The 13,794-nt window shown below is 45.8% G+C and overlaps 1 protein-coding gene across 5 annotated transcripts in view; it reads left to right on the top strand.

The window, feature by feature from the left end:
- tle2b (TLE family member 2, transcriptional corepressor b) overlaps window positions 1–13,794 on the top strand; it is a 47,786-nt gene that overhangs the window by 6,518 nt on the left and 27,474 nt on the right. For 3 of the 5 annotated variants that reach the window (XM_034293736.1, XM_029121546.2, XM_029121547.2), the window contains exons 2-4: window positions 2,397–2,494; window positions 3,467–3,530; window positions 12,995–13,039. In XM_034293736.1, the coding sequence (XP_034149627.1) occupies window positions 2,397–2,494; window positions 3,467–3,530; window positions 12,995–13,039 (207 nt within the window). Of the gene's footprint in view, window positions 1–2,396; window positions 2,495–3,466; window positions 3,531–6,375; window positions 6,421–12,994; window positions 13,040–13,794 lie in introns of those variants that run through there. The other 2 variants (XM_034293735.1, XM_034293737.1) reach the window with 2 other exon arrangements.

Here is a 13,794-nt window from a genome sequence, read left to right as displayed (position 1 = left end):
CGCATCTGTTTCCCTACCTCCCATGCTGCGGCTGCCAGCCCAGAACCAGCCCAGAACCAGCGGCCTAAATCGAATGTTTCCCCTAGTGATTGATAGACAGATGAGGGGGAGGAGAGAAGGCTGTGGTCTGGCTTCTCGCTCTGTACTGTTACATGATCTCTTGGCCCAGCGTCTCCCTTCACCTCCTCCCCACCCCCCCCTCTTTCCACCTCCTATCCATAGATAATCCTTTTTAATTCTCGGCTCGCCCCGTGCCAGCTCAGCTCCAGCTCTTCTAAATTGTGATTGACAGCTGTTGTCTCACATTGCTGGTCAGTCAGTTACTCCCTTACCTCCTCCGCTAGATTAACTGGATCAGTTTGGTCTTTCAGGATCCCCCATGCTGTCTGATACCAGCAGAGCCACCTCCCCCTAACAGAGATGCAGTCTGTCACCGACCAGGCCGAAATCCTCACAGCGCGCACAACTTTATGCCCCAGAGCCGCTGGCCCTAGAGCCATATCTCTCTGTCAGAACCAACCACAACCCAACCCATTGAGAGAGCCTGACTCACACTGGGTAATGTGTTGTGGCCGGGGAGGGACAGCGGTCAGTCTGAGCTGGACCGGTCGTTAGAGAGCCCGGCCACCCCCGTATTGTGGCATGTGTCAGACCGGCGTGGTGTGACTCAAGGTCAGTGGGGAATCGGATGGCAGGCCCCTCTGGCGTGGTGGACTGAGCTCAGCCCGTCGGTCTAGGCAGCTGCCTCACCGTTACGGCACAAGGCTAGCTGCTCGGCTCACGGCGTAATTACTGGAAAGAGTGTCTGACCTACACTGTTACCCTAATTGAAAGTTTATGGAATTGTACTTGTCTAGACTCATTCGGCTCCCAGTGAAACCACCAATATTTTAGCCACCCAGCACCTGGCCTAGCTAACCTGTGGACAGACTGGACTTTATGGTGTTGGAAGAGAGGATGGGATCGGGGAGGACAGAGAGTTGGGCTTGTAAAGGTCTAGGTAAGAGGAGGTCGAAGGGATGAGGTGTGGTATTGGCTCTCGGGGGTTGGGTTTGGTCGGAGAAATGAATGAAGAGGAGGGAGAGAGAGACACTGAAGTGCGGTGCGGTTGACTGTCTGTGCTGCTGATCTGGAGCATGTGGTTAAATAGCAGCAAGTATTGGCAGGCAACATTTGCCTCTGTGTGTAGTGTGTTTGTGTGTGTGTTGTGTGTTTGTGTGTGTAGTGTGTTGTGTGTTGGTGTGTGTAGTGTGTTTGTGTGTGTGTGTGTGTGTAGTGTGAAGTGCGAGGGCAGTGAGGGCATAAAAGGAAAATGACAAAACGACGACAGTCACTTTCTCTTCATCATATTTTCTGGACAAATGAACAACACCACACGGGTCACAACGTAAGGACACCATAATCTGTGAGGTTCAGGCGAAAACAAGGCAGACATATACTGAACATAATGAGTGATGAGGGGCAGTTGTGTCCAGGTGCGCTGCTGATGATGATGGCATCATCTCCTGCCGATGGTTAGAACGCCGGCGAGGGGGGGAACCGGAGGGAGAGAGGGCATGCGACATAACGCAGGGCAGTCATTACATGTAGTGGCTGTGTTTGTGCCTGTAGTGGCTGTGTGTGTGCCTGTAGTGGCTGTGTGTGTGCCTGTAGTGGCTGTGTGTGTGCGTGTAGTGGCTGTCTGTGTGTGTGTGTGTGTGTGCGTGCGCGAGTTTAGCTGTGTGCGTGCGCGTGCGTAGTGGCTGTGTGTGTGCGTGCGTAGTGGCTGTGTGTGTGCGTGTGTAGTGTGTGTATCAGTATTATGTCCCTCTGTTATGACAGTTCCAACCCCGCAGCTATAAATATCAGGTCACAATAACCCCAGTGGACCTTGTCAGTCATATTCATATCAGCACAATCCTTCTCCAAACCTCTGGACCCACTAGCACAGCATGTTTATCGTCCTCTGCCTCTAAAACAACACCCCTGCTGTGTCTGTCCCCCCCCCAGCTACACAGCCAAGGGAACAACACCCAAAGTGCTTCAGACAGGCTCCAAGGGGAGCAAGGGTCTCCTGGGGGGCGTTTGTTGAGATTCTTTGCTTTTAGCAGGTGAAAGACAGTGCCGTTTTTAATGGCTGTGATTCACCAGAAGTTATTTACTTGACGTTTTCCCTTCCTCTGTGCTTTGAAGGCAGGAATACATTAACCAAGAGCGTCCTGCCAGAGGGAGAGGATGGGGGGGCGGGGGGCAATAGGGGAAGAGGGGGGGAGAGAACAGGGGAGAGGGTGGCTGTGAGAGGGTGATGGAGACACTTCTGGAGAGCAGGGCAGGTTGCCAGGAGAGAGAGACGGGACAGACAGACCCAGGGAGGAGACAGAGTGGTGTGACTCTTTTTTCTTTTCTCGGTCCTTCAGGTCCCTCTTCAGCCTGGCCAGTCTTTCAAGTTCACAGTCCTGGAGACCCTGGACCGCATCAAGGAGGAGTTCCAGTTCCTCCAGGCCCAATACCACAGGTACGTTCCAATCCACATCATGTCAGGCCCATAGACTGTTACAGGTACATCAGTGCAATTACATTGTAGTAATTTATCTCTTATGAGCATCTTCTAAGTTAATTAGGGGTTTAGTAATTAGTAAGTGCCTTGCTTGACGGTACAACCGATTTTGCAACTTTTTGGTTCACGGATTCAAACCAACCACACTTCTGTTACTGGCCCAGCTAGAAGAGTGAGGATGTGGTCATCTATGAGTTTATGTGTGGACGTCAGTTAGCAGCTTCCACTTCTTTCTCCAAAGGACCAGGTGATGCTCCTGGGAAATACTGCAGCATTTCTGCTGCTCCACTTAATAATGCCTCCTCAAAGTTAAGGATTGCCATCCTATTAGCTGATAAGCTCAAGTGATGTGTGAGAGGTCTTATGTTTGTTACAAATCTAGGAGAACCATGGTAACCCTGTAGCATTAATGTACACACAATCACCATAGTCCAAGACAGACCAAACCAGAAAAGGTCCAGAAGCCAGTAGAACTGAGTTGAGTTTGAGGGCTATAGATCATGGTGTCTGTGCATACTCTGGGCCATTATCTTCAAATCCCAGGAAATACTGCCAGATTTGGCAAACATCACAAACCTCAGGCTAGCAGGTCATGGTGAAAAGATCTGCACTTCCATGTTATGATGGAAGAGATGGTCTGAGTAGAGTTGACCTCCCGTGACCTTAATCGTGAGAGCCCAGCTTACAGCATGAGCTGAATACTCTTGGCCACGGCTATAACATGGTCTCCCGGCATGTTCCTCAGTCTCTCCGTCTGATCGATCCAACTAGATCAATAACCCTTCTTCTGTTTGACACAAAGGAGACATTCAGGTTGGGCTGGAGCAGGGCGGTCGTCATAGGTGCTATAGTGTAGGTCTGGCACAAGATCAGTTTGTTGATAGGTGTGTCTGTCTGTGTGTGTGTGTGTGCTACCTCTTGACTTGGCAGCCTGAAACTGGAGTGTGAGAAGCTGGCCAGTGAGAAGACCGAGATGCAGAGACACTACATCATGGTGAGTTTTATTCCGTTTTAGATGTGCCTCCTCCTTCTCTCCTCCATTTAGTCACCTCCTACTGCACACAAAACACTGTCTCAAGGCAGCCACTCTTATCTGAGCTCCACTGTCATTCTGACCATACACATGAATGCCTGTCCAATACACCACCATAGGAGATGACCCCCCCCCCACTCCCTGCCACAGCTTGAGCCCCTCCATATCTCTTGTCTATCTCTGTTTGTCTTGAATTGTATATAAAAAAAACTGAGGGGGGTGTGGGGAGAGCGAGAGAGGGGTGTGGAGAGTGAGGGGGGGTATTGAGAGTGAGGGAGGGGGGTGTGGAGAGAGAGAGGGGTGGAGGGGGGTGGAGGGGGGTGGGGTGGAGAGGCAGTAGATTTTGCAGATGATCACATTGGGTTGGATATATATTTGATTGATCCATCAGTTAGCGGTGTGTGGATAGTTGTGTAGCAGTCCTTACTGGAGAACTGTGTTATACTGGGGGCAGATGGTGACATTTGATCAGCCATCATACATGCATATTAAATGTCATGACCTTTCTTGGCCAAAAAATAGGCAAAAACGGTTGAGAATGAAGCCTATTCCCCAACGCTAGCCTACCTGGTCTCAGTAGACTTGGGAGGGTAGCTGTATCAAGACAGATATCCATGTTGACAGTATATCATATTTTCTGTACCTGGGCCAGACCGTTACCTCTACGTCACTGTAAATAAGAATGTGTTCTTAGCATGCTAAAATGACAAACAAAAGAATACGTCTGTGTAAATGTACATTATGTAGGAACAGCTGTGCTAGAGGTTAGCATGAAGGGCTAGGCCATGATCGAGGTTTCCAAACAGGGGTGGTTTCTCTACATTAGCCTGTCTGTGATGCCTACTGCTTGGGCAGTGATCTGTCGGGAGGAAGAGTGAGGAACAGGAATTAAGAGGTACAGAGGAAGAGATGGACGGAGTGAGGATGAGAGGCTGGGAAAGGGTCTCAGGGGGGAGAAAAGTGTGAAAAATAGAACCGAGAGGCATCCAGTCAGTGAGATAAAGATAGAGACTGATAACGACAAAGGTAGAGGGACAGGGAGCGATGTAGGAAAGAGAGAAGGAGAGCACAAGCACAGACACGTAAATAATGTGAAGTAACAGACAAGGTCTCATCGGCTCTGCAGCAGCGCTAACCCAGAAGGCTATATTTAGGCTATATTTAGGTAGACCTGTCATGTATACTAAGTCAAGACTTGTTTCCACAGGCAGGCAGCAGCCCACTGTTTCTTTAGGCTGCTGTGTCATTCATTATTGTGTAGTTTTAAATCCAAGGTACGGGACGTTCCCGCCCGCTGACATTCTGCTTCCACGGAATGATTTACGACCCGGCTGATGATGATGTTGAGCATGGAATAGACATCAGGATTCATTTGGAGAAGCATGTTGGAATGTCAGCGCCATAATATAAAAGCATAAGTAGGGATCCAGGGTCGACTGGTTTTGTGGTGTTTAATTCACTCACTCTGGAGCTTTTTTGCGCAGCCTGTATGGAGCCCACTCCTGTTTGTTTACTGTGATTAGTCTATAGAGACAATGTCAGTGTAACCAAACGCATGAACACACACACACACACACACACACACACAGGCGTGAGGGTGTCTATGGGCTGTTGTATTTATAATTACTGGACAGGCTCGGATTTCGCAGCTCTTCTGGAATCTCAGTGTATCTTTAAATAAGACCACATCCTTGTACTGTCTAATCAGAGCCTGTCCAGAAAATAGGCATGATTCTGTCTTGTGTGTTTGTGTCATGTGTTGGGGTGTGTGTGTGTGTGTGTGTGTGTGTAGAGTTTGTGTTTGAGGAAGAAGGGCTCCGCAGGGGTCCAGTTATAATGACCATCCATGCGGTCACCCAGCCAGTGTGTGTGTGTTCTATACATCCCGGGGGAGGGGGGCGGGGTTGGGGGGGGGGGATTAATGCAGTGCTCTCAGCCTCTTACTCCACTCCCAGCTCATCTGTCTGATTCAGCCTGGCACACGCTGCTCTCTTCAGGAACATTACAGTCACAGGTTGGCAGGGAGAGATGGAGGGGAAAATGGAGAGAGAGATGGAGGGAGTGTCAGAGGGGAGGAAGGAGGGGCCAGGAGGAAGGGAAGGAGATGGAATTGTAAAATGATCGCTCCCTGGTACGCTAACCGTGTCTTTGACACATGATAGTGTGAGCCCAAGCTTTGAGGATAAAAGACGGGGGCCAGATGTAGCGGAGGATTGTGGCTGTTTTAAGAGTCTTAAACCTGTCTGAACTGTCTGGTACCACAGAGGAATGCCGGAACGGCACACACATTCGCCCAGATTGGCTTCTGGGGGCTCCATCGACGTAAGCTCCTCATAGGTCCAGCAGGAAAGGCACTCCAAGGTCAATCCAACTGTATTACTCCAACTCTGATGATGAAGCCGTAGGTAAAGATTAGTGTTCTAAATCTGCTAAGGGTTTTGTTGGTTCTCTGTGTGGGGTTAATACGGAGTTTGAAGTCAGACCTGAGTAGACATAAGGACGTGTGAGGGCAGCTTGCTAATGAACGTATTAACACATTGATAGTATCTGTCTTGTGGGAGGAGAGGGATAAGGGGAGACACACCGGAGTGAAGAACAATGCCGTCTACTTGCACGCACGTGCATTTTACAATTACACACACGCACAGACGCGCACACGCCCTGTTTAGCCAAATCTCCTTGGATTAGATGCACTCCACAGCGCTGCTTCTTATGTCTGGAGGTTGCCTTAACTGAATAGTAAAGACAGCGGATGATTGGCTGGCTGGTGAGACACTCTGACACTCAACACGATGAGTCACAGTGAAACAGAGGAACACTGATGAATGGAGTGAGAGAGGCCGAGAGAAAGGTAGGAGAGAAAAGAGCAGCAGTAGGTTATGTGAATTGAAAGAATGCTTTGTGTTGGTTAGTCAGCTGACAGTGTGTCTGTCTGTCTTTGTGTTGCTTAGTCAGTTCATAGTGTGTCTGTCTTCGTGTTGGTGAGTCAGTTGTCAGTGTGTCTGTCTTTGCGTTAGTCAGTTGACAGTCTGTCTGGAGAGGGGGGATGCGTGGGGGGATGTTGTTGATGGTTGAGCACTATCACATGACTAGAGATTAGTTGGCCAATGACAGACATCGTCTCACTACAGTGACCCAGCAGAGTCTAGCCTGAGGGCCCAACACAGACACATACACACATACATTCATTCACAGACAAACCTACAGGACTACACTCTCGTCTTTCCCCCTCCCTCTCCCGCTCTAACACATACAAGCACACACAAAATCCAGACACACACACACACACAGTCTCCTTGTTGTGGTTGGGTGGGCAGCGTCAGCAGGCTGAGCCTCCGCCACATCCGCCACATGCCGTGTACAATCTGCTCCAGACACACACACACACACACCAGGGATTATACACAGAGCTCACTGAGAATGCACTGACACGAGAGGGAGATTATATAAGGACGTGGTGGTGTTTGGGTGTGTGTGTGTGTGTGTGGGGGGGGGGGGGCAGTGGGAGGGCGGGTAGACAGACAACTAGGGGAAGATGAAGCCATTAAGAAACAGAAGAGACAAACGTGCACAACACTACAAAGCTGCTTCCCACGTCTCTCTGTGCTAGATCAAGTTTGATAACAGCTCTGTGGCTGCTGACTACTGCTGCTGCGTAGCGTCGCTTTCTTAGCTAGCTTAGCTTCTCGACTGGGATCATAAGCCTGTAGGTATGGAACGAACAACTATGTTAATAATCAATTAATCTTTTCACTATTATTATGACTAATCTGATACAAAACATTCTAGGATTAATTTAATATACATTATATATAAATTGTGTGTTTTTGCCATGTCATAATAAAAAATTATGATTTTTATTATGACATTGCCTTTTCTAATTGATTAGTTGTTGTAAGCCTGTGTATGGGGATTTTTAATGGTGGCAGCTGAGAATGATACAGTACAAGCATATCTTGAGTTTTAAGAATGTGGGCTGTTCAAATGAATGTTTTTATAGTCTTATAAGACTGCATGAATGTTAGTGAGCCGGATGATGTCGTTATAGTAACTTCGTACAGGGTAAAATCCAACTAGGGCTAATGTGTGGATGATATCTTACATTAACGCCGTGTAAAATATAAATAGTTTTTTCTGATACATGTATATATTCATACATAGGCAAACACAACCAAGTACATATAGTAATTGCAATTTCAAAATACTCTAAAGATCAACGTTTAAAAATGAAATTACATTTATAATTACAATGATCTTATACACATAGTGGCCTGTTTATTAGGTACTTCCTTCTAATAACGGGAACAGACAGAATTCTTTGGGATTATGCAAGGTGACAGAAACATGGTGGTGATCCGTGCTGACACGACGGCATCAGACAGCTGCTGTAGATTGGATGGAGGTAACTTCATGCTGCGAACAGCCTGTTCCATCTTATCCCTAAGATGTTCTACTCTGTTGAGATCTGGTTATTACGGAGGCCACTCAAGCAAACTGAATACGGATTTCCTTCCACAGAATGTTTTTAGTTTGTTGCACTATCTGCAACATGCCCTACAAAGACAATTCTTGTAACACTTTGACTGAAGCTTGTTGTTTGCCGCCAGATGACTTACCCAGATGCAGCCCAAATAAATGCTTCATATAAAGACTTCAAGTAACAGACACATCTCAACATCAACTTTTCAGTGAAGACTGTGAATTAGGCCTTCCAGGGTGAATTGCTGCTAAGAAACCACTACTGAAGGACCCCAATAAGAAGATACTTCCTTAGGCCAAGAAATACGAGAAATTGACATTGGACAGGTTGAAATCTGTCCTTTTAGTCTGATGAGTCCAAATTTGATATTTTTGGTTCCAACCCTGTGTTTTTGTGCGACGCAGGGTGGGTGAACGGATGATCTCTGCCTGTATGGTTTCCATAGAGGAGGTGTTGTGATGTGGGGTTGCTTTGCTGTTGACACTGTCAGTAATCTATTCAGAATTCAAGGCAGCGTGGCTACCACAGCATTCTTCTGCGATAGGCCGTTCCATGTGGTTTGTGCTTAGTGGAACTTTAATCTCTTCTTTTTTACAGGACAATAACACAAAACACACAACCAGGATGTGTAAGGGCTATCTGACCAAGAAGTAGAGTGATGGCGTAGTGAATAAGATGTCCTGGCCTCCCCAATCACCCAACCTCAACCCAATTGAGATTGTTTGGAATGAGTTGGACCGCAGAGTGTAGGAAAAGGATCCCACAATTGCTCTGCATGTCTGCAAACTCCAGGACTGTTAAAAATGATGGTGACCAATATAGCCACCCTTCTTTTCAATAACTGCGATGAGCCTTCCATCCATGGAGTCTGTCAGTTTCTTGATCTGTTCACAGTCAACATTCACTGAAGCAAGAACCACAGCATCCCAAATGCAGTTCAAAAAGGTGTGTTGTCTTCCCTGACTGTACATTTCACATTTGAGAAGGGCCCACAAGTTCTCAATAGGATTGAAGTCAGGTGAAGAAGGGGACCAGGTCATTGTTCGGGCATCTTTAAGGCCCTTGCTTGCTAGCCAAGCAGTACAGTACTTTGATCCATGTAATGGAGCATTGTCCTGCATAAAGATCATGGCGTTCTAGAATGCTGAGGGCTTCTTCCTGTACCACTGCTTGTAGAAAGTATCTTCTAGAAACTGGAAGTAGGTTTGGGAGTTTCAGTCCATCTTCAATGTGAAAAGTCCCAACTACCTCATCCTTAATGATAGCAGCCCATACCAGTACCCCTCCTCCAGCTTGCTGGCGCCTGACTGAAGTGGTGCCCTGTGTCCATTAGTGATCCAGCCACGGGCCCGTCCATCTGGTTCATCAAGAGTCACTCTCATTTCATCTGTCCATAAAACCTTTGAATAATCTTCAAGTATTTCTTTGCCCAATCTATATGCCTCTACTTGTGAATCTCATTCAGTGGTGGTCATGATTCATCCTTCTTGATCTTGGCCATGTCTCTGAGCACTTGACCCCTCCAGATAGGTTGCATTTCTGGAATATGGTGGCACTGGAGGATAATGGGTTCCTGGTAGCTTCACGTTTAATTATTCTCATGTCTTTTGCAGTTAATTTGCACCTTTTCTTCTCCATGCGTTTTTTTTAACCCCAGCTGACTATTTGCAACAAACATTTGATTGTCCGGTGGTCGCGCCAAAATTGTTTAGCATTTTCAAGAGTGTTGCATCCGTCTGAAAGGCATTTTAAAATGTTTGACTTCTCTGTGTATTTTTTGGCCTGAGGTAATGAAGCTGCTCAATAATTATGCACACCTTGATATAAGGTGTTTTTCACTTTCGCCAGACCCTCCCTCGTTACACAAATTACGTATCACCTGAAAAGGATTCAATCCAATGAGCATCCAAGTTTATATGGTTTGAAGCTGTAAAATTTGCATATGTATCATGATACGATCAGAATACTTACTTGCCTAATAATTGTGCACACAGTGTTTTGTCTTTACCATTGTTCTACAATGTGGAAAATACAAAAAAAAAAAATGAAATACCCTTCAACAAGTAGGTCTGTCCAAACGCGTGACTGGTACTGGGTATACAGACACACAGGGATGGATGGGAGAGATGGTATAGATTGGTGTAAAGCCTGTCCAGACTGCTCCTTGAAGAGGCTTGTGGTGTCTAGTACATGGCTACATTCATTACTATACCTGCCATCAGTACTCTACTTATCTCTTATGATTGTCAGGAAATGAGTGTGAATTATTAAAAATGGTTAGAGAGCAAGAGGAATAGAGAGAGTAAGAATGAGAGGGAGTGAAAATGGGGGAGGGGGGGGTGGATTGAGAGATGAAAGAGGTGAAAGGAAAGATGATGAAAAGAGATTGCATAAAAGAACACGTTTTTTATTAAGATGCTTCGGAGAGGGCCAGAGGAGAGGATTCAGAGATCAACAAAGAAAAGAAGGCACAAGAGGATGTGTGTGTCTCTGTGTTTGTGAAAGACATTGAGAGAAATAGAGAGATGCCAGAAAGAGAGATACAGGAAATAAGAGAGAGGGATACACACAGATCACAGAGAGAGAACGAGAAAAAGAGAGAGAGAGAGACTGCAGATCATTATCATCGACCTCCACCTGAAATCTCTCTGAGCATTCAGACTGGACCTGCTGACACCCCTATCAGATCTCAGTAAAAACACAGTGCAGTATTCAGTCATGAGCCATCAAAGCTGAACAATCTGCATACTATTTGGAAATGTTACCGATAGGACAGTAGTGTAAAGAACTACCAAAAAACATAGGCCAAACCATAAACCCAATCACGTTTGGACAACTTTCTTGACAAAGTGCTTCACTGCAATAGTGACTATGTATATCTGGCAATATAAAGACTAAACACTATATTTGACCTTTCAGTTTGCTTATCAAATCTAAAAATAGCAACCAGACAACAGCAATGACAAATGGTTTGATTTAGAATGCAAAATCATAAGAAGAACTGATAAATGTATACAATTAAAAACACAGAGACCCAGAATATCAAGACCCATGCCCTGTGATGGTGTCATTAACAAAATGTTAAATTTGCAAACCGCAAATTCAAATAAGTGGTTCTTAATATCTTATTGTCTTACACATTATCCTTTTCTCTGGCATCTTTCCCAGTATATGGACCCAAGGTCTGATCACCCCAAACCATTTGGATTGAAGACAAATTTGACCCCACTAATTACAGAGGAAATGGTGAGACGTTTGATAAATGGCTGATATTGTAGTCATATGAGCCTTCATCTTCACAGGAATCAATCTGGAGAAAAGCCCCCTCAGCCAGCTGGCCTTGGATCTCTGTTCCCAAACACTAACAGATCCCACAGGGCCCAAGTTCAGTAACACCCACCCAACTAAATCATGAGAAAACACTTGTAAAGAATTGACAAAACTGCAAACTAGACTTTTACCTTAACAGTTCAGTGGCAGAATAATTGACCACTGGGATTCACCCAAAATAAAAAATGCCTTGACTATATACATTCAGTGAGCAGAGCTTTGCTCTTGAGAATCCACCATAGCCAGACATCTCTTGTTCTCTTGAAAGAAGAAAAGCTATTTGCCCAAGATATGGTGGACACAAAGCTGCACTCCCCAATCACCTGCCAACCGCATTAGAGACTAATACAATGCACTTTTTTAATCATTGGGACAGAAAGCATTTTCTACTACTCTGTACTCCAAAAGTTTGTTCCGATACTTTTGGTGACCTGAAATAATAAGCATGAATGTATGAAAAGTGTTGTGATTTCTAAATGGTGAAACCAAGACACACAAATACTCTTCAATAAAACCTGAGAGTCAATATTTGAAACTTAGATATTGTTTTTGTCAAATCAAATAAAGCACCAAAATAAGAATAACATGCTTAATGTCACAATCACTGCATTATTCTTTTTATTAAAAAAATATCTGTTACGCAAAATTCTGAAATGTGGAATCTCATTGTGTCAGATATGACCTGTTGCCATTAAAAAGGAAAACGGGAGCACAAACAGCAATGTTATCATGAGTCATATGAACCAGTTTATTTGTTTTCCTATGCCATTCATACCTCAAATATGTGTATATATTATTTCTAAATAATTTAATCATTAGTGTGTGTGTGCGCGCGTGTGTGCGTTGTTTACTTTAATTATTGTACTTATTATATTTGTCTTATTTTCCACTTGCTTTGGCAATGTTAACAAATGTTTCCCATGCCAATAAAACCCCTTTCAACTTTAATTGAGTTGAGGGAGAACGTGAAAAAGAGAGGAGAGATTGGAGAGGGAGAGAGACTGGAAAGTGAGAGATTGGAAAGTGAGAGATTGGAGAGTGGAATGGGAAAGTGAGAGGTTTGAGAGTGGAATGGGAGAGTGAGAGATTGGAGAAAGGGAGGGGGAGAGAGAGAGATTGGAGAAAGGGAGGGGGAGAGAGAGAGATTGGAGAAAGGGAGGGGGAGAGTGAGAGATTGGAGAAAGGGAGGGGGAGAGTGAGAGATTGGAGAAAGGGAGGGGGAGAGTGAGAGATTGGAGAAAGGGAGGGGGAGAGTGAGAGAGTGAGAGATTGGAGAAAGGGAGGGGGAGAGTGAGAGAGTGAGAGATTGGAGAAAGGGAGGGGGAGTGTGAGAGATTGGAGAAAGGGAGGGGGAGTGTGAGAGATTGGAGAAAGGGAGGGGGAGTGTGAGAGATTGGAGAAAGGGAGGGGGAGAGAGAGTCAGGTTGGATTGTGGTCATTCTCAGTGCTGTTCCCTTGCCTACGGAGTCTGATGCTGACTTGATCACAATGGCTGATCCTCCTTATATCTCCAGGCCTGGATGGAAGTTATAACCCCACCCCCATTGATCACCTGATTGTTTGTTAAGGGACCCCTGTATTGTTAGTGAATGTGCTTGTGTTGTTCTCTTTACAGTACTATGAGATGTCCTATGGGCTGAACATTGAGATGCACAAGCAGGTAAGACATATGTTGCTGTCTGTTTTGTTTGTCTGGTCAGTCTGATCTCGTCTGTTTGTCTAGTCTGTTTGGTCAATCGGTCTGTCTGGTCAGTGTGTCTGGTCAGTGTGTCTGGTCTGTCTGTCTGGTCTGTCTGTCTCGTCTGGTCACTGTGTCGGTCTGTCTGGTTTGTCTGTCTTGTCAGTCTGTCTGATCTGGTCAGTCCTTCTGGTCCATTTGTCTGGTCTGTCTGGTCAGTCCGTCTGGTCTATTTGTCTGGTCTGTCTGATCAGTCTGTCTGTCTGGTCAGTCTGTCCGTCTGGTCCATTTGTCTGGTCTGTCTGATCAGTCTGTCTGTCTGGTCCATTTGTCTGGTCTGTCTGTCCAGTTTGTCTGGTAAGTCTGATCTGGTCAGTGTGTCAGTTTGTCTGGTAAGTCTGATCTGGTCAGTGTGTCCGGTAACTCTCATGCTTCCGTGACAAGATACTGTACCTAACTCGCATACACACCATTAAACAAATGTTTAATTGGCCCCAGTGTCCTGTCTGGGTGTTGTGTTAATTGTACTGTGTGTTCATGTTTGTGTATGCAGAGTCCAGGCCCTCCGTGTCCCTCTCACTGCAGCTCATGTGCCGTCACAGACACGAGGCAGAGCGCTGCAGTGAGCTGCCATATTATCCACTTGACTGACGCCTTCATTCAAGGTGACTTCCAGGCTCTTTTACAGCCGTGGACATTTCTGCTGGTGTTGTTTAGCATTGGACCCAGAACCACAG

Source organism: Esox lucius, chromosome 8 (assembly GCF_011004845.1).
Source record: "Esox lucius isolate fEsoLuc1 chromosome 8, fEsoLuc1.pri, whole genome shotgun sequence".
Lineage (NCBI taxonomy): Eukaryota > Metazoa > Chordata > Actinopteri > Esociformes > Esocidae > Esox > Esox lucius.
This window is presented reverse-complemented; position numbering and strand designations above follow the sequence as displayed.